We start from the raw sequence: 26,465 nt of genomic DNA on the forward strand, positions 1-26,465 counted from the left end.
TTTGGTACATACCTTTAACTTTTTCCTCCCTTTTTTCATGTATTGTTTGTAATAGTCCAATGTTTCGTTGTTTTCTCTCCGTCACTCCATACTTTATTTTAACTTCCTCTGGACATTTTAGGCATTTTTTAATATGTTCCAACAAACGTGTCCCATTTTTTGATAGTTGAAGTGTACAAAAAGTACACTCTACTTGAGGAGTTTTTTTTTCTGTGTTTTTAGCATTTTAAACAGGGAACTTACTTTGCAACTTTTCCTTCCCCGTGATTCCCGCGAAGAACAAGAACTCGAATTCGAAGACATTATAAACATTCAGTTTTTGTCACTAATGTCACTACAGTAGGTAACAAATAATTTATTATCATAAAACACAGAACATATATTAACAATAATTAATTTATTTAAACACACTTAAATAAGCACTAAACACAAATATTTCCGGCACAAGGCAAGTAAATCACAAAATAACAACAGAACACCTGCAAAAGCTAATCGGTAATTCCCCGGTTTTCTCAGCGCCAACGAATACGAGCGTCCTGCTAAATTTCGGTGATTCCCCAAAAGCAACGACCTAAAAAAATAATAGATAAACGCAGTAAGGGTTTAATGTTTCCAATATTTTTTAAAAAGGAACGTCAAACACTGAGTTTCTAGATGTTTTGGATATAATATTGAAATATTGGGTGATCTTTAGGCTTACAAACAACTCCTAATATTGATATTGTTAATATTACGTTGAGAAACTAATAAAAAACAATTAAAAACAAAAAAAACACGTTTTTTATTGTTTTTTTTCCGTTTTTTTTAGAATTCAAAAAAAACACGTTTTTTTACATCACTAATTATTGGTATAATATAATACCAATTTGCTAAGTTATGTTATTTAGTTATGTGATATCCACGTTGCACCTCTCATTTTAAAAATTAATTACTGTCATTTGACAACCGATTTTAAAAAATCTTTATATCGCTGGATAGGTGAATGACCACTCTTTCAAATTACAAAAAAATATACGGGTGTTCCATTAAAAAAAGTCAACAAAGTTTTCTTCAAAAATCCGCCATTTTTTTTTCGTAACTGAAAGCGATATAAAAAACTCAACCTATTCAGACAAAACTTTTTTCTATGGATGCTATACAATGTGCAACTTCTCTCACTACTTACATACATTGGGTGTGAGAAAAGTCAGCCATTGCAGTGAGAAATATTTTTTCTCACGGGTTCCATACGTAGAATCGCGGTTTCCATGGTAACATGCACAATACAAACACAAATATTTTTGTCAAATAAAATGTGTCAAATCAAAACTTACGAGGAATTACCTTTAAAAACTGTTCAAATATAACTGGTAACTATAATTTTAAATAAATAAAAGTATGTATATAAATATTAAGAATATTAATTACCTACATATGTGTATAATAAATATGTATTTTATTTCAATTTTGGCATAATAGCACCTAATAATCATCTACATAATAGCACCTAAATTATTTAATTTTGAAGATTGAACTCTTGACAAAAACGCATCCATAGAAAAAGTACAGTGTACAACACGTGAGAAAACGACGTATTTCTCCCTCGCTTGATTTGCGGCACTCGGCTCGTGCCAACAAACTTCTACGCTCGTGAGAAATATGTCTTTTTTCTCTCTTGTTGTACAATATACTATTACTAAAATAAAACATTTCAGCGAAAACCGCATATTTCTATCTTGAGCCTTTAGAAGTTACTAGGCAGTTAAAATGGGGGAAAATATAAGTAGACACCCGGTATATGTGAGATATGATTTATAAATAAATATTATATGATTTACAAATGTATGTGAAATTGTATTATTATTGTAAAAATATAAATATTAGATTAGAGCGTTTTATTAATTTTATGTTTCAATTATCATTAGGTATTTAGTAACTTACTCCAAATTTTGTTATCTTAAGATTTTTATACATTTTAACAATGAAAGGCTACTTTAAAGCCTAAAAATGAATTTTCAATCAATTTTCAAGAGTTGAAATATGTATTTAAAAATTAAACTTAGAGCACCAAAAAATCATTATTCAATTCATCTTAACCAAATCGCACTGTTTATAAACTTTTTTGTAAAGTTCGGAATGTAGAGTAGTTTTCACCCTTAAAAAATAATTTTTTAAGGGTTGAAATACTCGGAAATTATATTAAGAATATCAAACCATTATTAGGTACCTTAATCATCTCATCCAAATTTTATCCTCCCAAAGCTTTTTTATAAATTTGAGCAATTAGGGATAGTTTTCACCCTTAAAAATGAACTTTTAAAAGGTTGAAATAGTCAATAATTATAGTTAGAGTATCAGACAATCATTATTTAATTCATCGGAAGAAATTTCACTTTTTTTGAGTAATTTATAGATTCTGGCAATAAGGGGTAGTTTTCACCCTTAAAAAAACAATAGTATAGATGTTAACGTGAACTTAATACCAAATTTTTATGCAAATCGGTCTATTCTGTAAACATTGAGAGGTTTTTCCTCTTTTATGCTGCATTTTTAGACTAGTTAAGACATTATTTATTGCTATTAATATTTGTATACAGAATAAAGTTAAAAAAAAAGTTTTCTATTTTTTTTTAAAACGTACAGTTGTAAACATAGCATGTACTTATACTCATTTTATAAGTGATTCATGTATCATTCATAAAATTACAGCAGCATTTTCCAGTCGGGTGTGTGTGTCTATGTATGTGTGTATGCTGTAATTTAATTTTGTGTGTGTCTGTGTGTTGTAGCGAAATGACCTTATTGCTTTTCACCAAAATCTTTATTAATTGAGTAAATGGTATAATAGAACTTTTGGTGCTGAATTAAATTATCTAGGAAAATAACACAGACCAACAAAAATTTTTTTTTTAATCTATTATTTAGTAAATATTTTCTGTTTGTATACATAGACAATTAAACAAAAACCCCATAAATAATAAATAAAGTTTAATTTTGTACCTTTATATAATGAAAAAAAAAAATCTAGAATATGCCGACGATATCTGACTGTTAGGACAAAGGTTCCAGGATGTGGCCGACCAATTGGAAACACTTTCCACTGAGGCCAATAAAATAGGTTTGAAAATCAATATTAGTAAAACCAAAACCATGAGAATAAATGCAAGAAATAACTTCTTCTTCTTCTACGGCACTACGGCCCAAATTGAGCCTTGGCCTCCTTTATTTTTTGCCTACACTCTCGCTTTTCTGTGCCCCCTCTTCTCCATACACGGACTCCTAAAAGGGCTTGTGCGTCGCTGTTTACTGTGTCTTCCCAGCGCTTTCTTGGCTTTCCAACCGGTCTTTCCCTGCATTCTAGCATTCAGTGCTCCTTTTGGTGCCTATCCTCTCCCATTCTTACAGAGGAAGGAATAACATGCTATTTAATATCGACAACACTCAGATTGAAAATGTGGAAAACTTTACGTATCTTGGAAGTGTCATAACAGAAAGCGGAGGTACAGAAGATGACATATGAGGATACGAAAAGCTCAACAAGCATTCAGCATGCTTAACCCTGTTTGGAGGTCTGGGGAATATACTACAAGGACAAAGATCCGAATATTCCAGTCAAATGTCTGTTCTACTCTATGGCATGTACTTATACTCATTTTATAAGTGAAACCTGGAAAGTGACAAAATCCCTTACAGACAAATTGCAGGTCTTTGTTAACAAATGTCTACGAAGAATTGTCCGTATTTTCTGGCCAAAAACCATCAGAAACGAAGATCTGCTACACCTGACCCAACAGAAGAGGGTAGAAAATGAAATAAAGTCCAGGAAGTGGGACTGGATAGGTCACACACTCCGAAAAGATAATTCCAGTATTGCAAAAACTGCCCTAGAGTGGAATCCCCAAGGAAAAAGAAAAAGAGGTCACCCAGCACAAACTTGGAGAAGATCCATCATGGACGAGATAAGAAGCCAAGGAAAGTCTTGGAATGAGGTGAAGGTCCTAGCGCAAATAGAACCCGATGGAGCGTTTTCACTGAAGCTCTATGCTCCACTTAGGAATTCAGAATGAGGTGAAGGTCCTAGCGCAAAATAGAAACCGACGGAGCGTTTTCACTGAAGTTCTATGCTCCACTTAGGAATTCAAGAACATTATATACCTATATAATGAAAAATGAGTATACCGTAAAATGGGGTTGCTTTGACCGCTGGGGTGAATTTGACCAAAGGCATAGAAAAAGATGTATTGTGGTATACTTCAGCCACCCTGTATAATTTATAAAATTATTTTTAATGATTCAAATTTATAAATATCTAAGAATTCATTTTTAAATAAAAAAAAGAATCAATATTCCAAGGGTTGTTAAATCCACCGATACAACCAATTAAGAAAAAATGGTTTAAAAACGGTCAAATTAACCCCACCTAAAAGAAAAATAAGTTTAACAGCCAAAAAGCATAACTTCCCCCCAAATGGGGTGAAAGACCAAAGGTATTTTTTATTTTTTTAAGTCATGATTATTTTCTTGTAATTATAATCTAAGCTACTGAAAGTAGACGCCCAAACCCATAACGTATTTGCATATACAAAAATGTAGCAAAATTTAAAATATGATTTTTATAGCATTAAAGTACAAAATCGGTCAAAGTCCTTATCACTTATTTAGAAATACCCTGTATTGATGAAGAACATGTGTAGTTGTTAACGTACCTAACTTTCTTATTATCAAACATAAGCGAATGAATCAAAAAACAGAATGTTAACCTCTTAATGTACGCGCTCGACTATGACAAAAGCGAGCCTTACTGTCAATTTTGTACACGCTCGAATCTGAAAATTTTCAAGCAGTTGCGAAGCTGGTATTCGTTTAAAAGAGTATAAATATCTAAATAGCGGTAAAATATTTTCTATATCTCTTCTTCTTTTACATCTCTACCTTTTTTATTGCCAAGGTAGTGTTGTCATTATAAAATGATATTTATTTATCTAATAAATTGCAGTAGGAACTATTGACACTTATTGATACATTGAATTTTGTAGAATTGTTAAAAGTCAATTTTTATTTGAAGCGTAGTGTACTAAATAGCGGTACATAAATACTTTTTTTTATTGTCCAAACGGTGGTAAGTCATTGTAAAATCATATTTATTTTATCTTTTGGTAGCAGTTGCCGCTAGGGCATCCATGCCATTTCGTTCGTTGCAATTCGTGAGTGCACGCCGGAGTTTGTCCTGGTTGGATCAGAGAGAGCAGCATATGTGCCTCCTGATGAGAGACTAATAAGTTTCGAAACCGGTAGAGGTGCTTGCAGCACTCTCTGATTGGGCTAGGATATGGTGCGGCTGTAGTTTCGTTGCAACGAAATTGAAAATGGTTATTCATGTTTGATTTACATGTTTACTCTGATTGGAGTACGAAGGGAACCATTCTCGTTGGAACATTACCGAGCTGAGCAGATGGGACATGAATTATAAATTGTAAAATTCCCTCATCTTCCTTAGTCTCAGCATCCGTTATGGCTTGCAAATTGTAGAAGCCTCGGAGGTGTAACCAGAGAAGGTTCCCATTGTTTTCAATCTGGTAGGGTGTAGAGCAACATTTTTGATGTTTTGTATGCTATTAGATTGAAAACTTAGAGTATTTTGGTAGCAGTTGCCGCTAGGGCATCCATGCCATATCGTTCGTTGCAATTCGTGAGTGCACGCCGGGCTGTGTCCTGGTTGGATCAGAGAGAGCAGCATAATGTGCCTCCTGATGAGAGACTAATAAGTTTCGAAACCGGTACAGGTGCTTGCAGCACTCTCTGATTGGGCTAGGATATGGTGCGGCTGTAGTTTCGTGTTGCAACGAAATTGAAAATGGTTATTCATTTTCGATAATCATATATACAGAGAGAGTCTGTAAAGTGGAATAAATTCAATATCTCAAATACTAATTGTTTTTTTGGAAAATGCTCAGACCCGTCGATTAGTATTTCAAATTGTCCTTTTTGACATTCAATAAAAATGTATACAGGGTGTCCCAATTTAGAGATATGACGTCATCGTCGATTTTCTTAAATGGCAACACTGTCATTTTGATAGCTAATTTGATAGGGTTTGTAAAGTTATACATAACTGCAAAATATCAAATTTTTATTCTCTACCATTTACAAGATAATAGAAAATAACAAAGTTATATCTGTAATTTGGAATATATTCAATAATTAAAATACTAACTGTTTTTTTGAAAAATGCTCAGACCCGTCGATTAGTATATCAAATTGTCCTTTTTGACATATAATAATAATGTATACAGGGTGTCCCAATTTAGAGATATGACGTCATCGTTGATTTTCTTAAATGGCAACACTGTCATTTTGATAGCTATTTTGATAGGGTGTGTAAAGTTATACACAAGTGCAAAATTTCAAATTTGTATTCTCTACCATTTAGATGATAATAAAAAATAACAAAGTTATGAAAAAGAAGTAATCAACTAATAATTGAATTTAATTATTTCAATAAATTAAGCAAAAACTCATAATGTTGCCCTCAATTATTGTCAAATTGTCAATGGGCAACGTTATGAGCATTTGCTTAATTGAAATAAATAAATTCAATTATTATTTGATTACTTCTTGTTCTTCATAACTTTGTTATTTTTTATTATCTTGTAAATGGTAGGGAATAAAATTTTGAAATTTTTCAGATGTGTATAACTTTACACACGCTATCAAAATAGCTATCAAAATGATAGTGTTGCCATTTAAGAAAATCAACGATGACGTCATATCTCTAAATTGGGACACCCTGTATACATTATTATTATATGTCAAAAATGACAATTTGATATACTAATCGACGGGTCTGAGCATTTTTCAAAAAAACAGTTAGTATTTTAATTATTGAATATATTCCAAATTACAGATATAACTTTGTTATTTTCTATTATCTTGTAAATGGTAGAGAATAAAAATTTGATATTTTGCAGTTATGTATAACTTTACAAACCCTATCAAATTAGCTATCAAAATGACAGTGTTGCCATTTAAGAAAATCGACGATGACGTCATATCTCTAAATTGGGACACCCTGTATACATTTTTATTGAATGTCAAAAAGGACAATTTGAAATACTAATCGACGGGTCTGAGCATTTTCCAAAAAAACAATTAGTATTTGAGATATTGAATTTATTCCACTTTACAGACTCTCTCTGTATTTATCTAATAACTTGCAGTCCGCACCACTGACAATTTTTACCAAATGAATTTTGTTGAATTTTCAGTACTTATTTTGTTTTTATACAAGGTGTTAGTGTATTTGAAGCAATCTGAAGTGAATCGTGTTTTTTATTCTTGGAACTATTTTATGACTTATTTTCCTAACAATTATATAGATTTACAGATATTACATAGATTATTAGTACCTATATATTAAGAAGAAAATATTTATTATCGCCTCACCCCTAGGTAAAGTAAAGTTGCTACTCCACTGAAAATACTTTTTTTCAATTTAATTATATACAGGGTGTAACAAAAATACAGGTCATAAATTAAATCACATATTCTGGGACCAAAAATAGTTCGAATAAACCTAACTTACCTTAGTACAAATATGCACAAAAAAAAGTTACAGCCCTTTGAAGTTACAAAATGAAAATCGATTTTTTTGAATAAGTATATCGAAAACTATTAGAGATTTTTTATTGAAAATGGGCATGTGGCATTCTTATGGCAGGAACATCTTAAAGAAAAATTATAATGACATTTGTGCACCCCATAAAAAGTTTATGGGGGTTTTGTTCCCTTACACCACCCAATTTTTCAAATTTTAAATCTTTAGTCCGTTCTGGAGCAATTTTTTATGGTGGAAGCAATGAACTTGATAAAATATTTATTTGTCAGAAACGAGTGCTAAGAATTATTTAAAAAAATGAGATTCGGAGCGTCTTGCAGAGGAGTTTTCAAATCTAATAATATTTTAACAGTACCTGCAATATATATTGAGGAATGTCTACTATTCCTCTTTAGAAATAAATATCTGTTTGAAATGAATCTACCTACACATTGTTACAACAATAGGGAGATTAAGTATATTTATCCTATCCACAGATTAACTGTGACAGAGAAGGGTGCCAAATATTCTTGCATGAAATTATTTAATAAACTGCCCCACGACATTAGAAAAATAACACAATTAACTCAATATAAAAAAGCTGTGCGTAAATTACTATTGCAGATTGAACCATATCAGGTAATAGATTTTATGAATTCTAATATTTAACAGGATTTCTGTAATTTTAATTTAGTTTTTTATGTTGACGAATATTTCGCTCTGCGTATATGTATGTGTCTATGTATATATGTATGTACAATTTTCGAAATAAATATTATTATTATTATTATCCAGATTTAGTCATACGGCTCACACTCCCTCTAAGGGGAAAATTGATTCATCCCAGATACCTACGGTATCAAAAGGATTGAGCTCTGGTGGGACTCTTTCCGTGTTATCGAGCCCTAGGTGACTTGGTATGCTGGAGTATCTCCCAGAAATTTTCGTACACATCTGGCCGTCGCGAGTAGTACAGCTTTCTGCATGGTCTTATAAAGGTGTTCATTTAGACCCAGCTTTTTTATGTTTTCGAGGAGGTTCTTCGGAATGACTCCAGTAGTAGACATAATAATAGGTATCGTCTGGGTACTTTGCATTCTCCATTGTCTTCGTATTTGAATTTCCAGATCTCTGTACTTGGCGATCTTTTCAGTAAATTTACTACGTAAATTATTGTTGTTAGGTATCATTACATCAATCAGTGTTGTTTATCTTGTTATTTTATTAACTAGTACGAGATCTGGTCTATTATGTGCCACTGTTTGGTCTGTGAGCACAGTACGGTCCCAGTATAGCTTGTAGTTGCCATCCTCAAGCATACTCTCAGGGACGTATTGATAATATGGGAGATGGTCAGTTTGGAGAAGTCCCAGCTTGATAGCTATCTCTTGATGAAGGATTTTTCCCACTGCGTCATGCCGTTCCTTGTATTCAGTTGCAGCAAAAGCCTGGCAGCCCCCTGTAAGATGTTGGATGGTTTCTTGGGTTTGGCATCCATATCGGCATTTGTCGTTCTGGATCTGAGGGTCTTTGACGATGTGTTTCAGGTAAATTTTAGTTGGTATAACCTGATCCAGAATGGCTAGTATTGAACCTTCTGTTTCAGGGAACATCTTACCCGATGTCAACCAATAGTTCGACGCTGTATTGTCGACATAGTCTTGGCTGACCTCATTGGGATGTCGCCCGTGCAGAGGTTTGCCCATCCAGGTGCGCAGTTTTTCGTCCTTAGTAAGGTGGTTTATGCGCATTTCTGGTTCCCTCAGTTTAATCGGTGTTGTGTCATCTACTGCGCAAATAGCGCGGTGTAGAGTAGATGTCTCAGCCTGCATCTGAAAATAAGTTCTTAAATTAGCAATATGTTTATCTAATGGCTCACCTATATCCATAAGTCCTCGTCCTCCTAAATACCGGGGTAATGTCGTTCGTTCTACTGCACTTTTAGGGTGGTGTTTTTGTGCCTTTGTGAGGTGTGTTCGTACTTTTCACTGAAGATGTTCTATATCCGTTTTTGTCCACCTAACAATACCAAATGAATAGCTAAGCGCGGAACAAGCGTAGGTGTTTAGTGCCTTAAACAAATTTTTACTGTTAAGCTGTGAGTGAAGCAGCTGTTTTACCCTTCGTATAAACTCAGTAGTTATCTCAGTTTTCATTTGCTTATGGTCAATTTTCCGCGCCTGCTTTACCCCAAGATATTTGTACATATCGTTTTCGCCCATGGCCTCGATGTTCTGGCCATTTTTTTTTTTTTTATTTATTTATTGACGGGATTACCCCATTAAAAGTTATACAATTAACAATAATAAGTTTACGAGCTAAATATGTACTAATAATACTTTAACATTATAATTAGATTAACATTTAATAATTATAATTAGATAACAAATATTAGAATAAGAATAGGTAGGTACTTGTAACCTTAGAACTAACAAAAAGAAAATTAAATAAATACTCTATTTAAATTATTTTTAAACATATTCAGAGATATATCAAAAATTTCAATGTGTTTGTCATTTATAAGTTTACAGTAACGATCTATAGGTGAATTTTGGCCATAACTTGTGCGATGGAAAGGAATATAAAATGTTATAAAATCACCTCTTCGATTTCTAGTTTGTATATCAACATTAATACACTGTAATAGATCACAGCAATCTAAATTTCCATTTATTAAGTTATACAAAAATACTAATCCTACTTGATTACGTCTATTTTCCAGTGTATTAAGTTTTAAACTGTTTTCTATTAATGCATAATCGTGATCTACAATAGTTTGACCTAATTTAAATGCACAGAACCTCAAAAATTTGTGTTGAATTTTTTCAACAGTCATATTATGAACTGCATGGTAAGGAGACCATACTATAGAGCCATATTCAAGTTTAGATCGCACCAAAGAACAATAAACTCCTCTTACAGTGTCAACTGAAAAATTACTACAGTGTCTCAAAATAAATCCTAACATTTTTGAAGACTGAACTGTTATGTAATTAATGTGTTCAACAAAACTCAAACTCTCGTCAAAAATCACTCCTAAATCTTTAACTTTTGAAACATATTTCAGATCTTCATTATTTATTTTATATGAAGTATTGATCTTCCTATTACCTTTGAAAAAACTAATGTAACAGCATTTTGAGACATTTAGGTTGAGTTTGTTTACTGTACACCAATGTGTCAATCTATCCAGGTCTTCCTGCAGAAGGTGTTGGTCCAAAGGACTAGAAATTATCTTTGATATTTTAAAATCGTCAGCAAAAGCTAAAGCATCACTGTTTTCAAAGCAGTCGAAAATAGAATTCACAAACAGATCAAAGAAAATCGGTGAGCAGTGCCCACCCTGAGGAACGCCCGATGTAACTGCAATAGAGTTTGACAGAAAGGATCCAACCTTAACCTTCTGCTGGTGGCCAGACAGAAAACTCTTGACCCAGGTGACTGTGATTATGCCAAAACCAATATCGATGAGCCTCTTAAGGAAAATGCTATGGTCAACTCGATCAAAAGCTTTAGAAAAGTCTGTATACACTGTATCAATTTGTTTAAAGTCTTCCATAGCATTTATTAATCTATTCTGATATAAAACTAAATTGGTAATAGTAGATCGACCCGAAAAAAACCCATGCTGATTCTTATTTATTAAATTTCGACATAACCAACTTAACTGACCACAAACCAAGCTGTCAAAAAGTTTGGGAATAGATGACTGTATGCAAACACTTCTATAGTTCTTAACATTGCTTTTATCTCCGTTCTTGTAAATAGGCATAATATAACTATTTTTCCAGTAATCAGGAAAAACAGATGTTGTTAGGGACAAATTATATAAAACATGCAATGGTTTTGTAAGAGTACAGATACACCTTTTAAGTAGAATATTGGGTATCCCATCAGGACCTAATGTGGTTTTACTAGGTAAACGCAAAATTTTATTATAAATTTCTTGTATAGAAATGTCTGCAAAGTCGATATTTTGTGAACAATTTACAGGTAAAACTAAACTATCCACAGAACTATTTTGGTCTCCAGGAGTGTAGACTGTCTGAAAGTATTCCTTAAAAAGGTTCACAATGTCTTGGCCATTTTCTGCCAACTCTTCATTATACTGCATTGAGTGAGGTAGTGAGTGATTAGACTTTAGGTCGCGCACATACTTCCAAAAGTACCTAGGATTAGTTTTGAACTCATTATTTACATGAGATATATACTGAGACCAAAATACTTCTCTGACTCGTTTGCATTCTGCACGTAGTTGACAAAATCTTAGGTAATCTGAATGTAATTGTGATTTACTGTAAGTTTTATGCATTTTTCTCTTTTGAGATGTTATGTATCGCAATTCTGGTGAAAACCATTTAGGAAAACTGCTAGATATATATTTTTTCAAAGGTACAAAAAGAGCAATTCCCATACCCAAGATTTCATAAAAATTGTTAACTGAATCGTTAATATTATTTGAGAAACATTGTTCCCACCGTACACTTGCTAAAAAATGATTAAGACCAAAATAGTTTGCATTCTTAAGAGGATCGGAACGTATTTTCGGCTGCAATGCTATTCAAATGGGGATTCATTTTTTTCAAATCCTGAGAAAACTAATAAGTATTTTGGAAAAATTTAAACGCAGAATGAAAGATTACGTTATTAGCGAGGGCCGAAAGTCCCTGAGAACTTCTACAATGTTTATTTTAATAAGTTACAGGGGTGAAAAAACTAAGAGAAAATTTAGTGTGATTTTTAAATTCAAATATCTCATTCAAAATAAACTTTTTATTTATTCTAAGGGACTTTCGGCCCTCGGTAATAATTTAGTCTTTCATTCTGCGTTTAAATTTTTCAAAAATATTTATTGGTTTTTTCAGGATTTGAAAAAAATGAACACAATGCCGTGGTAATATTTTCCAAATCTGTCTTTGTCTTACAACGCACTCAACCGAATATAATATTGTCAGCATATATTGTCAGTCAGACACTGACAATCAGTGACAATTTTAAATATTTGACATTGCATCGGGAATATTTTGAGAAATTGATTAAATATTATTGATATATAGTGTATTTGATAAATAATTGATTTAAGACGTGAACTTAATAAAAAGTTATTTATTGTGTATTATTTGTGAAAGATCCAAGCAGAGAATACATCAGATATATCCTGTGATCCAAGTATTTTGTTGTTAGAGATGTTCAAAATTGTAAGCGTTCCAAAATAACAACATATTATTAAAAAATCACTTTAACACTTTTCCTCTTTTCTCGATTGATTATTAGTTTTTGTTGTACAAATAAATTATTACAATCACTGAAAACATAGTTAGTGAAAAAATTATCACATTTATTAACTGAATTAATAATTTGCAATTATAAAAATAACAGTTATCCAAGAACATTCAAAAGCCATCTCTTTAAATTAATTATGACATTTTCAAGTAGAATGACATTCTAGTAATGTTTACATATCCACACCAGTGTGAATTTTACTACACGTAATTTGCCGTGTAAAGACAGAAAAAGTAGGGATACACGTAAAATATTTGCGAATTATGTACCCATAGCCTTAAAATCATAGTAAAAATCATGTAGATATAAGGTACTAGAGTCTTGATTGTTAGAAAATAGGTTTAAAGTACATTCGTAACTAAAATGGTGCAAACTATCAGCAAAAATAAAATCCTTAGATTTACTAAGTTGTACATTTTTGTCATTTGTAAACAACAGATCCAAATATATATTCCTACTATTGGGTATTTCATTTAATTGATACAGTTGCAAAAAACCAAATTGTTGAGCAAGTCCTACTGCATTCGATGTACCAGGACACTCTACTCGAACTCCATAATCGTCATTAAACCACCTAGCATCTGGTAAGTTATAGTCACCAAATAAATATATTTTATTCAATGGAAACCTTTGCAAAATATTTTCAACTGCTTCACAATGTTTATTGTAATATATTTCAGGCATCTTAGGTGGAATATACAGACCTCCAATTATGAATTTTATACTTTTAAAATTACAAGAAATAAATCATTGCTCCACAGTTACCTGTTCTATATGGATTCTAGCAGAAGATATAGTTTTACGTACATAAACAAGAATGCCACCACCTCGTGATTTTTGACTAGTTAAACTTGATCTATCATTACGGTATATATTGTAATTTTGACATTCCAATTCACTATCCAAATAGTCACAGCACAGGTTGCTCTCAACTAATACTAAAATATCATAGGAGGAACTATTCACAGCCATTTTTAGAGCATCTAACTTAGTACGAAGTCCTCCCACATTTTGGTAGTAAGCTATCAATGGGGTATTGATTAGTTTTCCTGATTTCTATGATTAATTCTTTTAGCTATAACCTTTGGTATCCCGTTTATATATTTAATCTGAAGATCAGGTTCACCATTGCTTATTCTGCGTTGCAATTCCTCCTTAGCTGACTTAAAAGCATTTTGTTGTAGCTTTGTTGAGTCATATGATATTTTAAATGATTCTAGACGTCTTTTGGAACGAAAAATGTGCTTGACAGTTTCAGAATTATTGCAAATTATCTTGATTGGTCTAGGTTTGTTGTTTCTTCCTTTCTGACCTACTCTGAGTACCTTAACAATATCTGGTACCTTGGTTTGATGCCCTACTTTCTCAAAAATCTGATGCACAATCTGAGTATCATGTCTAATCTTATCCTGAAAATCAATAGCAGAAGACTCGGGAACATCATATACCATAAGGTTGTTTGCCCTAATGGAGCGTTCATGGGCTTCACTTAAAATCAACTCGATGTTCGATGATACTGGAGAAGATTTGAGTTCCTGCAGTTCCCTTTTAAGACTGTTAACTTCATCTTGTAACTCACTCATTTTTCTTACTACCATTGGAGCCGATTTGAAGGCATCTCGGCACTCCAAGCATAGAAACATTAAAGTTCTTTTTTGAAGCACTACAGCCCTCATTTCAGATGCTGACATTCCAGAACATTCCTCTGTCAGATGAAAAGTCGTCCTACAGCAATCACAATATATATTCTTGTCTTGGGATGTTATCTCCAAGTTGCATTGTTTACAATCTGCAGGCATGGTTAACCTCACTTTTCTGCTTTATGATTTTTTCCACTTAAACTGCTTAAAAACTAAGAATCCAATGTAACAACAACAAAATTTATCGCTGATCAACTACTATACATCAGGTATTTAAAAACCTCTAATTTAATGTTTTTTTGAAAAACTGTTCAAGAAAAAATAAACAAAACAACTCGCAAACATAACCTTCAAGGTTGTCCATATCGAATCCACCGGGCTGTACCTTTCCTCTGACTATATTCAAAACACGGCACTTGTCTAGTCCGAAGTGCATGCTAATATCATTAGAGAATGTTTCTACAGTTTTTAGCATCTGTTCTAGGTGTTCTCGAGTGGAAGCCATTGATTTCAAATCATCCATATACAACAGATGATTGAGCTTCGCTACCACAGTATTATTGTTTCTAATGTTAAAACCTGAGTCAGTGGAGTTTAATAGCTGGGAAAGGGGGTTCAAAGCTAAGCAGAACCACAATGGACTCAACGAGTCTCCTTGAAACAGGCCCCGGTTGATTGCGATATTGTTTTCACCGGGTATTTGGAGGTGAATTTTAGTCTTCCAATCTCTCATTTTATGCCTTAAAAAGGTCACTATGTTATCATCGACTTTGTATATTCTTAATATATCTATAAGCCATTCATGCGGTACTGAATCAAAGGCCTTCTTATAGTCAATAAAAGCAGTAAAAAGGTTCCTTTTTTTTGTGAATGCCTGGTTAGAAATGACTGAGTCGATGATAAGTTGTTCTTTGCAACCCATGGAACCCTTAGCGCATCCTTTCTGTTGAGGCTCTATGATATTGTTTAGAGCACAGTGTTGGTAGATACGCCGGGTTACACAGGATGTGACCAATTTATACAAAGTTGGAAGACAAGTAATTGGGCGGTACTTGGATGGATCTTGGGTGTTATTTTGATCCTTTGGTATTAAATAAGTAGTTCCCTGAGTTAGAAATGATGGTATTTCCTGCGGATTAGAAATAACATTATTAATTAATGTTGATAAACAATCATGAATACACCAAAACTTTTTAAGCCAGAAGTTCTCAACTCCGTCTGGTCCAGGGGATTTCCAGTTATGAAGCTCTTTGATGACATTTGAGACCTCTTCAGTCGTGACTGGTTCGTAGTTAGCAGTAACGTAGTGGTGACAGTTGTGCGTCGTATCTTCTATCCATCCAGCATTGTTGTTAAAAGCAGCTGGTGTGGAAAGTTGATTTCCCCAAAACTCATGAATTTCTTCTTGGCTTGGGTAAGACTTGTCGGCACTTTCTACGGTGGAATTGAGTTTTCGGTAGAACACCTTCTCGGAATTTTCAAAAAGTATGTTGTCACTTTTTCGGTTGTTACTAACTTTGTACCTCCTTAGTCGCCCTGAATAGACGGAGAGTTTTTGCTTTAATGTATCCAGACACTGTTGGGCTGTGTTATTGTCTGGATCGTATCTCGAGTGTCTTGCAGTGTTCCGCATTATTTCTTCAGCTCTCCTAATGACTTTTCTACTAGGTACTCCTCGTAAATATTCTGTGACTTGGCCAATATCCCTACGCAGTAATTCAATCTTCCCTTGCAGTCTTTTTTCCCAGGGTGCAATTCTGTTACCAGTTCTTCCGTTATTAGTACCCCGTCGTGTTCTGATCTTAATGCCCATTACATTAGCAGTTGCTGTTGCTGCACAGTAGAGGAGCATATGCAAATATTCTAATGTGTGAGCTTCTACGACGTAATTGGGTAAGACCTCAGTGTTCACAATTTGTAGCAGCGCACCTAGTTTCTTACAAGAGTTAATTCTTGGTAGCGGTGGTCTGCTAAGTGAGTTTGTTCCATTAAACTCTTGTACGGCGCGAGCCATTTCGTTTACTAGGCTACCACGTAACTCGTTGTTTTCCTGCGGTGTATTATCAGGTTGAGTTTCTGGTATGGGAAGCTCAGGAATCTGCTCATCAGGGATTTCATTAGGGACTTGATCTAAAATTAGCCCTTGATTGTTAATCTCCTGTTCGACTTCGCTTTTGATGGTATCGCGTCTAACCTCTGGGATAAGGTTGTTCCTTATGATTACCCGGTATTGATCTGATACTCGTTGCTCCGATACTTGAATATCTGGGTACTCTCTGCAAAATTCGGCATACAGCTGTTGTCGGTAGCCGATCGTTTCTTGACCGAGGTTGGTCACCTTGTAGTAGAAGCGCAAAATGTTTTCATTAATGGACGCAGTCCATTTCATGCGCTGCCTCGGTCGTCCCGCTTGAGTGAGCGCCGGCTGAGGTTCCAGCGCAGCACCTTCGGCGGGTGGAGCTCTTGCTGTTGTTTGGCTCACTTGTGGTTGTTGTTGTTGGGCTGTAGCTGTTTGTATGACAGGGGCCCGCCTCCTCAACACCCTGCCACCGACGTCCCGCATGCTGTCACGTTCAGCGCCGGCTCCAGACGTGCCCTGGCGATCCACAGGCAGCGATCCTAAACATAAATCATAATTCTCCATATTAATGGGTTTGCATTTTATACCTACTGCCAGGTGTCAGTTTTTGTTCCATGGCAAGTATCCCTGCTACTCTCTGGGTACTGGCGCTAGGAATACCCAGAAAGCATCCCCCATTCGCAGGGGGCCGTGCCTGATAGAAGAACTGACAAAAAATTCCCACGGGTTATTATTATTATTATTAAACTTTTGTGTACGTCTCAGTTAAATTATTTTTGTGGTACCATTAGTTAAATTCAATATTCCCAAAATTTTTTTGCCTCTTAGTATTTTTTCGATAAGGCAGTATTTATCGAGTTGAGGCTTATTTTTTAATACGTTTACATAGAAATTTTATGGGGGTTTTGTTCTTTTAAACCCCCCAAATATTTGTGTACGTTCCAATTAAAATATTACTGCGGTACCATTAGTTAAACACAGTGTTTTTAAAACTTTTTGGCCTCTTTGTATTTTTTCGAGAAGGCACCTTTTATCGAGATGTGGCTTCTATTTTAATAAGGTTCAAAATATTGGCCTCTTTGTATTTTTTCGAGAAGGCACCTTTTATCGAGATGTGGCTTCTATTTTAATAAGGTTCAAAATACACCTAAAAATGTAAATCATACATAAATTTTCATATTATTACCAAGTCTCCATAATCGTACTTAACCATATACAAATATGTGGTGGATTTGACAAATATTCAAAATATCTCGATAAAAACTAACTTTTCGAAAAAGTACTAAGAGCCAAAAAAGTTTTAAAAATATTGTGTTTAACTAATGGTACTACAATAATAATTTAATTGGAACGTACACAAAAGTTTGGGGAGTTTAAAGGAACAAAACCCCCATAAAATTTTTTTGGGGTGTCCAAATTTCACTATAATTTTTTCTTAAAATGCTACTGCCATAAGAATACTACATGTCCAATTTTAATATAAAATCTTTAATAGTTTTCGATATATTGGAAAAAATCGATTTTCAATTTGTACCTTCAATGGGTTGTAACTCTTTTTATATGCACATTTGTACTAAGGTAAGTTAGGTTCAATCAAATTATTTTTGGTCCCAGAATATGTGATTAAATTTATGACCTGTATTTTTGTTACACCCTGTATAAACACCACATTTTCAATTAAAAAAATTCCAATCATTTTTTGACCAAAACTTCAAAATCAATGTGTACATTAAGGGGTTAAGATTAAGAAAACCTGAGGCTATAGTTGGGTTTTACTTTTAGTATTTTATAAATATTAGAATATTCTACAGGGTGATGCGAACTTTGAGAAAAAAAAAACACAGTTGATTCATACACTCGGTATACAATGAAAATTTACCTGTTTAGCAACAATATTATTACAGCGGTATGGTTAACACGTTAATCGCCTAAATGAAGCGAAAAATATCCCACTCCCGGGCCCAACTTAGTTTTTCTAGTAAATCATTAGAGGTTTACACTGGATATGGTGTACTGGCTGTTATAAAGTGCTAGATTAAAAAAATTCTCTAAAAATGTATTTTGAAAATGACGCCCTACTTATGGGTTTCAGATCCTCTGACGACCAAGTGCCGTGAAACCAGAATATCAGTTATCATTTTTTTCGAATTATAACAAGTCTGTGTGTGCTAAAATTGCAGATGTTTTGTTTAGTCTACAATCCATTCGTTGAAACTTGTCGCTACTTTAAAGAAAAGTAGAAAAAACAATCCAAAGGATGTAGAGGCACAAAAATTAAATAAAGGACACCTTTACGCAAAGGAGAGTAATACAGAAGTATTTGTTTTAAAATGGCAGGATAAACGTGATATTCTTTGCCTAAGCACTATTCATACTGACACAACCACTAAATATAAAAGGACAAGAAGAGGAACAGACCTAGAAAATCAATCTCTTATAGTTGACTATAATTCATGTAAGTCATTCATAGATCTATCCAATCAGTTGAAATCATACTCTTCACCTTTGCTTAAAGGGATTAAGTGGTATAGAAAACTTGCATTTGAAATATTACTTGGCTCAGCAGTGGTAAACGCTTTTATAATATACAAAACGGTGACAAATGCCAAAATATCAATAACAGATTTTAGACAGAGTTCAGAGCTCTAAGTATGTTACAAATCGATGAAGTAGATGTCCGGAGAGTGCCGGAAAATGATAACATAAAGCATATTTCACATGAAGTTGCTTCAAAAGATCGTCGAAAATGTGTAGAATGTTACGTGAAAATAAGGGCTGAAGAAAGCAGAAAAACAGCTCAGAAGGGACCAAAATCAAAATTTTCATGTGATGCATGTACCTAATAAGTTTTTTATTGTTTGCTATGTTTTTTTGATGTTCACCATTATTCTGTATAATTAATAAAAACTCTATTATTTAATTAAAATAAAAATATTTTTTCATAAATCCTCATAACTTTTTTGAAAAATTTTTAATTATAGTAAACACATAAAAAGTGCCGAGCTCATTCACTAGTATTGCCTGCCAGGCCTCTCTGTAAACACTTTCATATAGATAAATGTGTTCCGAAGCACTACAATTGGGTTACAGGCTTTGATGTTAACACTAGTAGTGAAGGTTGCCCCATGGGTGTCGGGGCATATACGACCACAGGATCTGAAATCCAAATGTCGGATGTCATGGCGATTAACGTGTTAAAGAATGATGCTATATAACATATTTAAAAAATCACTTAAATCAGCCAACAGGTTTAGGAAATGAGACATCAAAAATGACCAAATTTTTAAGTGGGCGGATTTCTATGCCCACAAGTTTATATCAATATAGGTATCATCAGTAGGTAGGTACCAAACAAAAAATAATATGAAAACTTCAAAGCCTTTTCTCAATACTTAAGATATTGAGATATACTATAAATGCGTTTTTAACCATTAATGTATGGATAATACTTAGAAAGATGTGAAAGGCACTGAAACGGAAAATGGATGTAGGTACCTATAATAACATACTACCTACCTTCTTTGGTGTTTTGTTTTGCTTTAAAACACGTAGGTTCATTTTTATCTTGTTCTATTTCAGTCTCTATTGGAAATTCCTTTAAGAATACACTTTCTCGATAAGATTCCTCTGTAATTTCACACTTAACGCCATTCAGAAGATGATCATCCAAGTCGTTACACTCTCTTTCTACTTTATACAAAACAGTCTCTATTGGAAATTCTTTTAAGGCTAAACAATCAAACGTATGATTTGTACTTTCTGGATTAGATTCCTCCTTAATTTTACATTTAAAGCCATCCAGAAGAGGATCATTCAAGTCGTTACACTCTATTTCTACTTTGCACGTTTCACTATATTCTTGTTTTATTTCCATTTGATTAAATTTGTTATGTATTGTATTTCGACAATTTTACAACCGAAAAGTGAAATTGTGAAATAAATAAGTGAAATTGATTTTTGATAAGTTTGTTGCTTTGTTGTTGTTTGTTCCAAAACGTCAGTCAAGGATTCAACGTCAATTGGTAATAGCAAAGAATATAGCTTTGATCGACAGACCGAGCGCGTCTCGTAAATTGCACATAGGGCTGGCTTTTCATCGATTAGCTTTGATCGCGCAGTACGTCCAGAGGGAGAACGCCTGCGCATTACAAAATTGGGCGTTCGCGGAGTCCAAATCTTTCCCTCTGAACACCCTCCGGATTTTTAATTCGGTGTTCGCGCAGTACAGAAAAAAGATCCTGAATATGCCCGGGGTACGCTCTCGACGTTCGAGGATTTTGTTTCGGATTTTAAGTTCGCACAGGCGCACAAAATATTTGGGAAGAATTTCTTGACATTCTGTTCTTACTCCTTCCAATTCTTAACCTAAAATATTGTTTTGTTAAACAACTTGTAGATGTAGATTCTGGTTTTTAAAGTTTTGAAATTATGTAAAGTGTTGTGTCATTTAAATATTCTTCAAACAAATTTTAATATTTTTTATATTAAAGCTTTTTTGTTGTTTTTGTCAATGTTTTCCATTTCGTATGTTTATAAATAAGTAGGTACCTTTCAAGTATTATTTTCATTCGATATTCGATAATTATCTATTACGGTAGTATGTATTACAATAAATTGTAGTCTGTTTTTACTTAATTTCTTCTATCTAAATGAACTTATAAGTACCTACATATTCTTGTGGTTTATTTTTCAGTTTAATTTATGAGTTAAATTAGTCTCTTATTGAATATAATAAAACATAAACAATACATCAAACTTATTCTGAAACTATTTCTTGTGTCTTGTTATATTTCATTATTTTTGTGGTGTAATAAACCATAATACAATGCCACAACCCATTAAATTCAATACATAGATATCAAAATTGGAAATGATTGTTTTACTAAATTATTCCTTCCTTCAGATAATGTTCAACCCTCATGAAGTTAAAGGTAATTTTTATATCTACATATCAACAATCTTTTACTCTACAAAAATGTAAGCTGGATTTCAGAGTGGAAATAACCACATTATATTGTGGAAATAATAAAGAAAGACTATCAAATTTCTACCTTCTAAGAAAGGCATTGAATTATTGAATAGAAAGTTAATCCTTTGCCTGTTGCCTTTATTCTCTTTTCTTTTTCTCTTTGTTGACATACAAATTTGTTGCATTTGCATTTTTTTTGACATTTATTTCGACGCTGTGTCTAGGTATAATACACGCTAACGTGTATGCAAATAAAAAAGTTAGGTACACGCTTAAACGTCATTAAGTCAGTGACGTCATTATTTAGCGTGTACTATGACTGGGTTTTTTGGTACACGCTAATTTGAGCCGCGTGTATGCTGTGGTAAAGTATCTGTAAGTATTGTGAGTGTCAGAGTGTGGTTAGAATTTGTCTAATCGCGTTATGTTTACACATAATCGCCTATGTTTATATTGATTTATAAAGAGTTTCCTTATTTTTTTACTTGTTTAGTGTTTTTTTTTAATTAACTATGGAGTGTGGACAATTATTTAGTTCTTTTAATTAGTTTAACAACATTTTAAAACAGTATGAAAAAGATAAGAGACAAAAATTCGTGATTAAGGCCCTTAATTTAAGGGTAGCAGAAGTAATAAGATAAAATATACGGGGCAATTGGTTAGTGTGATAAAACTCAGTAGATCCGCTAGAGTAATAGATAGCAATAAAAGTTAGTAACAAAATGTTTAGCAAACTTTAAGCTTCATATTACAAAATTACTAAAATTAGTTAGAATGTTACAGCGGAGTTGGATAATATAGTGGCAGACCAAAGTTATGTTTTTTAAATGGAACACCCTATATTTTATTTTATGTTTGAAATCTTCTTAACTTCCACATCACAAAAATATAAAGGTTTATTATGTTATACAGGGTATTTACAAAGTTATAACCAATTTTCTATTAAAATCGTAACAAGTGCAACTCCCTGTATAAATAAAAATAAACACCACAGCAAAAATAAACACCAATATAAACTGGTATAATTATTTTAACAGTATTTTGTATATATCGTGTTAAGTAATATTTATTTTGCTAACCTGAATATAATATACTTTTATATACATGCATATTGTTTTATTACAATTAAGTTTGAAATATCTGAATAGTTTTGCTTCCCTTCCCCTTCCCTTAATAAAAATATTTTTTATCAAACAAACAACAAACACCAAACATATCAAAATAGCGTGTACCAAAATATAAAGTCACTGCGCACGCTAAATAATGACGTCACTGGCTTAATGAAGTTTAATTCGCGTGTACCTAACTTTTTTAATTACGTACACGTTAGCGTGTACCTAGACACAGCGTTATTTCGAAATAAGAAAGAGACAACAAAAAGCTTCCTTCTCTAACCTTAATGTATGCAACCCGTCATTACATTAGGGAATCCATCGACCTGTCAAAGTTAAATCACGTGATCTTTGGTTGGCACACAAAACCGTTCTTAACCTAAACTCAATGTAATTTTTGATTTTTCGTATTTGTTTTTCGTCGTGATTTTTTAGCTAATTTAGTATTAAAAGACATTCATTAGATTAATTAGTTTATAAACTTTACGTTTTTGGTGATTTTGAGTGCTGACAACATGCCTGTGACTTGTATAGTAGTGAACTGTGGAAGTCCAACTGATCAGAATAATGTTAATTTTAATTTGTTTTTTGTCGTGATTTTGAGCTTAATATAGTATTTAAAGACATTCATTGGATTAATTATTTTATAAACTTTTCGTTTTTGGTGATTTTAAGTGCTGAAAATGGCTAATTGGCTATGTCAAAGCCATTAATAAAAAAAAAGTGCTGAAAACATGCCTGTAGCTTGTATAGTAGTGAACTGTGAAAGTCGAGCTGATCGGATAATGTTAATTTTTTTCGTGTTCCCTCTATAGGGCTTTTCATTCACAGTCATTTGTTTTGAGCTTCTGTCATATGTCCTATAATCCGTGTATAGTAATATTATACACGAATTATACAACATCTAACGGAAGCTCGAAACAAATGACAATCAATGAAAAGCCCTATTAGAAACTCATTTATGTTTCCTCGCCTAACTAAATTATCAAAAAACAGGACGCACTCATGCTAGGAATTATGGTTTTTATTAATATTATTACAATTATTTATATGTGACACTAACGTAACTAGTGACATTAATTTTAGGCCAATGTGACAAACTTTATTAATACTAAATTTTAACATTTATCCCCTATTTTGTTAAAACAATATTATTTTGTTTTTCATTCTATTCAAAATAAATGCAGTTTTGACAGGGAATTTGTTTTGTTATTTATTTATTCCATATAGACCTGGATCCCGCGTACCAAAAAAAAGTTGATTAATAGCAAGCTGAAAATTTATTAATAGCTTAACAGTGTCTAGTCCGACAAACTTTGATGTATGGGAACACTAGAAGTTTAAACTGTAGAACAGGTTAAAAATTTGGAACGTTAAACTACGAAAATGTTTATGTAATTTGTCAGATAAAACTTCCAATTGATTTGCTACCAATTCATTAAACTCTCATGCAAAAACCAGACTGGTGAAAAAATCACCAACTGGGCATTTTAATGAGTAGAACACGAAGACCATGTCAAACTACAGGAATCATGTTGGTTAGTAATAGCAGTCTGATTTTTGCATGAGAATTTAATGAAAGGGTAACAGATCAATTGGATGTTCTGTCCGACAAAATTTATGGGATGTTTTCGTAATCTGATGTTCCAAATCTGAGTTTCCAAACTGTTTCACAATTAAAACTACCCCTGTTCCAGTGTCACAATACATCAAAGTTTGTCCAACTGGACACCGTTAAACTATTAACAAATTTTCAGCTTGCTATTAATCAATTTTTTTGGTACACAAGATCCAGACCTAATAGGTTTGTTCGTAGTACGACACAAACGATTAGCAACTGCTGCCAACCATCAGATGCATGAGCAGTTAACAGTTAGCGTTGTGCAGTTAATAGTTAGCATTCATAGACTACAAATGCGCATGTGTCTGATGGTTGGCAAGAGTTGCTGATCGTTCTACGAACAAACCTATCAGTAAGCACAATTTGTGATATCCATGGGTAGTTACTAACAGAAAGAGGCAGGATTCGATTTTTAAAACATTTATTTTAGAGTCAAAACATAGTCGTACCTTAAACGATAAATGTATATTATCATTACAAGTTGATACTAATTACAAAAATAAATACACATCTAAAAGACCAATACATAATTACTCATGATGAAGAAGTACATTATAATTAAAAATGAATAACCATTTTCATATCGCTGCAACACAATGCCAAAGACTTCTTATATTTCAGTTCGTTTAGTGAGCGCAACAAGCACTCTGACCGAACAGTTTCAAAACTCATTAGTTTTTCATCAGAGAATGCATATGTTGCTATCTCCAAACCATGTAGCTGTAACATATGTACATGCATTGGGTTCTTCTTCGTCTGTCTTGCTCTGGGCATACTCAGCTAAAAATAGGATTGCTGCAATATGGCTGCAGACTTCACTATTACCAGCCATACGCATACAATGTGCATTTGCTATGTCATCAGAACTGGCTATCACCCCACCCAAGCATTTAGTCGTTTAGCATTAGCTTTTTGGAAATGCTTCACCTAAAAAAAATATTTTATTTTTTTTGGAAATTCTTCAACTACAAAAATTTATTTTTATTAGAGTATTTGCGTTCTTTACAATGATTGAGAATACTTTATTTAAAATCAGACATTCATATAATATAATTTTAGAACAATCATGACAGTAATTCAAATAGATGGCAGTAATAAATCATTTTCAGAGAATTATGGAGTTCGCAGTTTACAGATTAGGACGACAATATGTCTGGTTTCATACAGATATATAAACGTAAATAAATCTAATATTTAGAACCAATTTATCCAAAAGACACTAATACTGTTATCCATATATTTCTTAATGGTGAATAAATAAAATAAAGGCATACCTTTCCAACAATAATATGGAAATCAGGAAATCATTAACAATTTTTACTCCATTCAAAACAAATCCAGCTGTAAAATATTTATGTGCCTGAAGGCTTTTGTATGCTTTCATCTGCTGCTTAGAGTAGCAACTGTGAGACTCCACCAGATCTGTATAAATACATATCTATAATAGTAACTTGATGGACTGCACTTTACTGTAAAATCCAATTCTGACTGAATTCCGTATGGATCTAAATCCCCAATTATTTTCAGCTTCAATAAATATCTAAAACAATAAAAGAAATACTGTTATTGCTTGCAAAATTCATCATTATTGATAAATATCGGGGCAAAATGAACAGTAAATAAACATTGTTTCGCCTACCTTTCTCGCAACATCTGGAGTTTCCAATAATAATTTCCTTAAATAATCAGTTCGCATTGTGGTAAAGTTTATAAAGTTCACAAAAACAGGAAACGAAATCCAAATGAATCCAAAATACGACGATAAACAATGAAAAATCATTAAAAAATAGATACAAACATAACCTCTTCTTTAGTTTGTGTGCCAACCAGAGGTCACGTGGTTTGGATTGCCTAATTGCGAATCCGAAAATTGTTCGCGGAGCGAAAATCCTGAGCATGTCCAGGATAAGTTTACGTTGACGCCTGCGCATTGGAAACTAATCCCGAACTTACTCTGGGTATGCTCGATTTGTACTGCGCGAACACTACTATTGTCATTTGTTTCGAGCTTCTGTCATGTGTCACATAATATTAATACATCTACGACATACGTCTTTGGTTTGTATCATTGGTAGATACGTAGATACCAATAACGTATGACGTAGATATATTAATATTTGATGACACATGACATTAGCTCGAAACAAATGACTGTGAATGAAAAGCCCTATTGCACGGCTTCGCGCA

The 26,465-nt window shown here is 33.2% G+C and overlaps 1 protein-coding gene and 1 long non-coding RNA gene across 2 annotated transcripts in view; both read right to left on the reverse strand.

Moving 5' to 3' along the window:
• Positions 1-21,775, reverse strand: part of LOC126884254 (zinc finger protein 235-like) — a 36,278-nt gene extending 14,503 nt beyond the window's left edge. The window contains exon 1 of the mRNA XM_050650187.1: positions 20,093-21,775. Within this exon, the coding sequence (XP_050506144.1) occupies positions 20,093-20,450 (358 nt within the window). The 5' untranslated portion in view covers positions 20,451-21,775. The remainder of the gene's footprint in view (positions 1-20,092) is intronic.
• A 2,907-nt stretch (positions 21,776-24,682) lies between these two features.
• On the reverse strand, positions 24,683-26,159 carry LOC126884259 (uncharacterized). The gene is made up of 3 exons (XR_007697908.1): positions 25,918-26,159; positions 25,553-25,818; positions 24,683-25,205 (listed from the first exon to the last, which is right to left on the reverse strand). It is a non-coding gene; the product is annotated as an uncharacterized LOC126884259 (long non-coding RNA).
• Positions 26,160-26,465: the final 306 nt, after the last annotated feature.

This window comes from Diabrotica virgifera, chromosome 5 (assembly GCF_917563875.1).
Source record: "Diabrotica virgifera virgifera chromosome 5, PGI_DIABVI_V3a".
NCBI lineage: Eukaryota > Metazoa > Arthropoda > Insecta > Coleoptera > Chrysomelidae > Diabrotica > Diabrotica virgifera.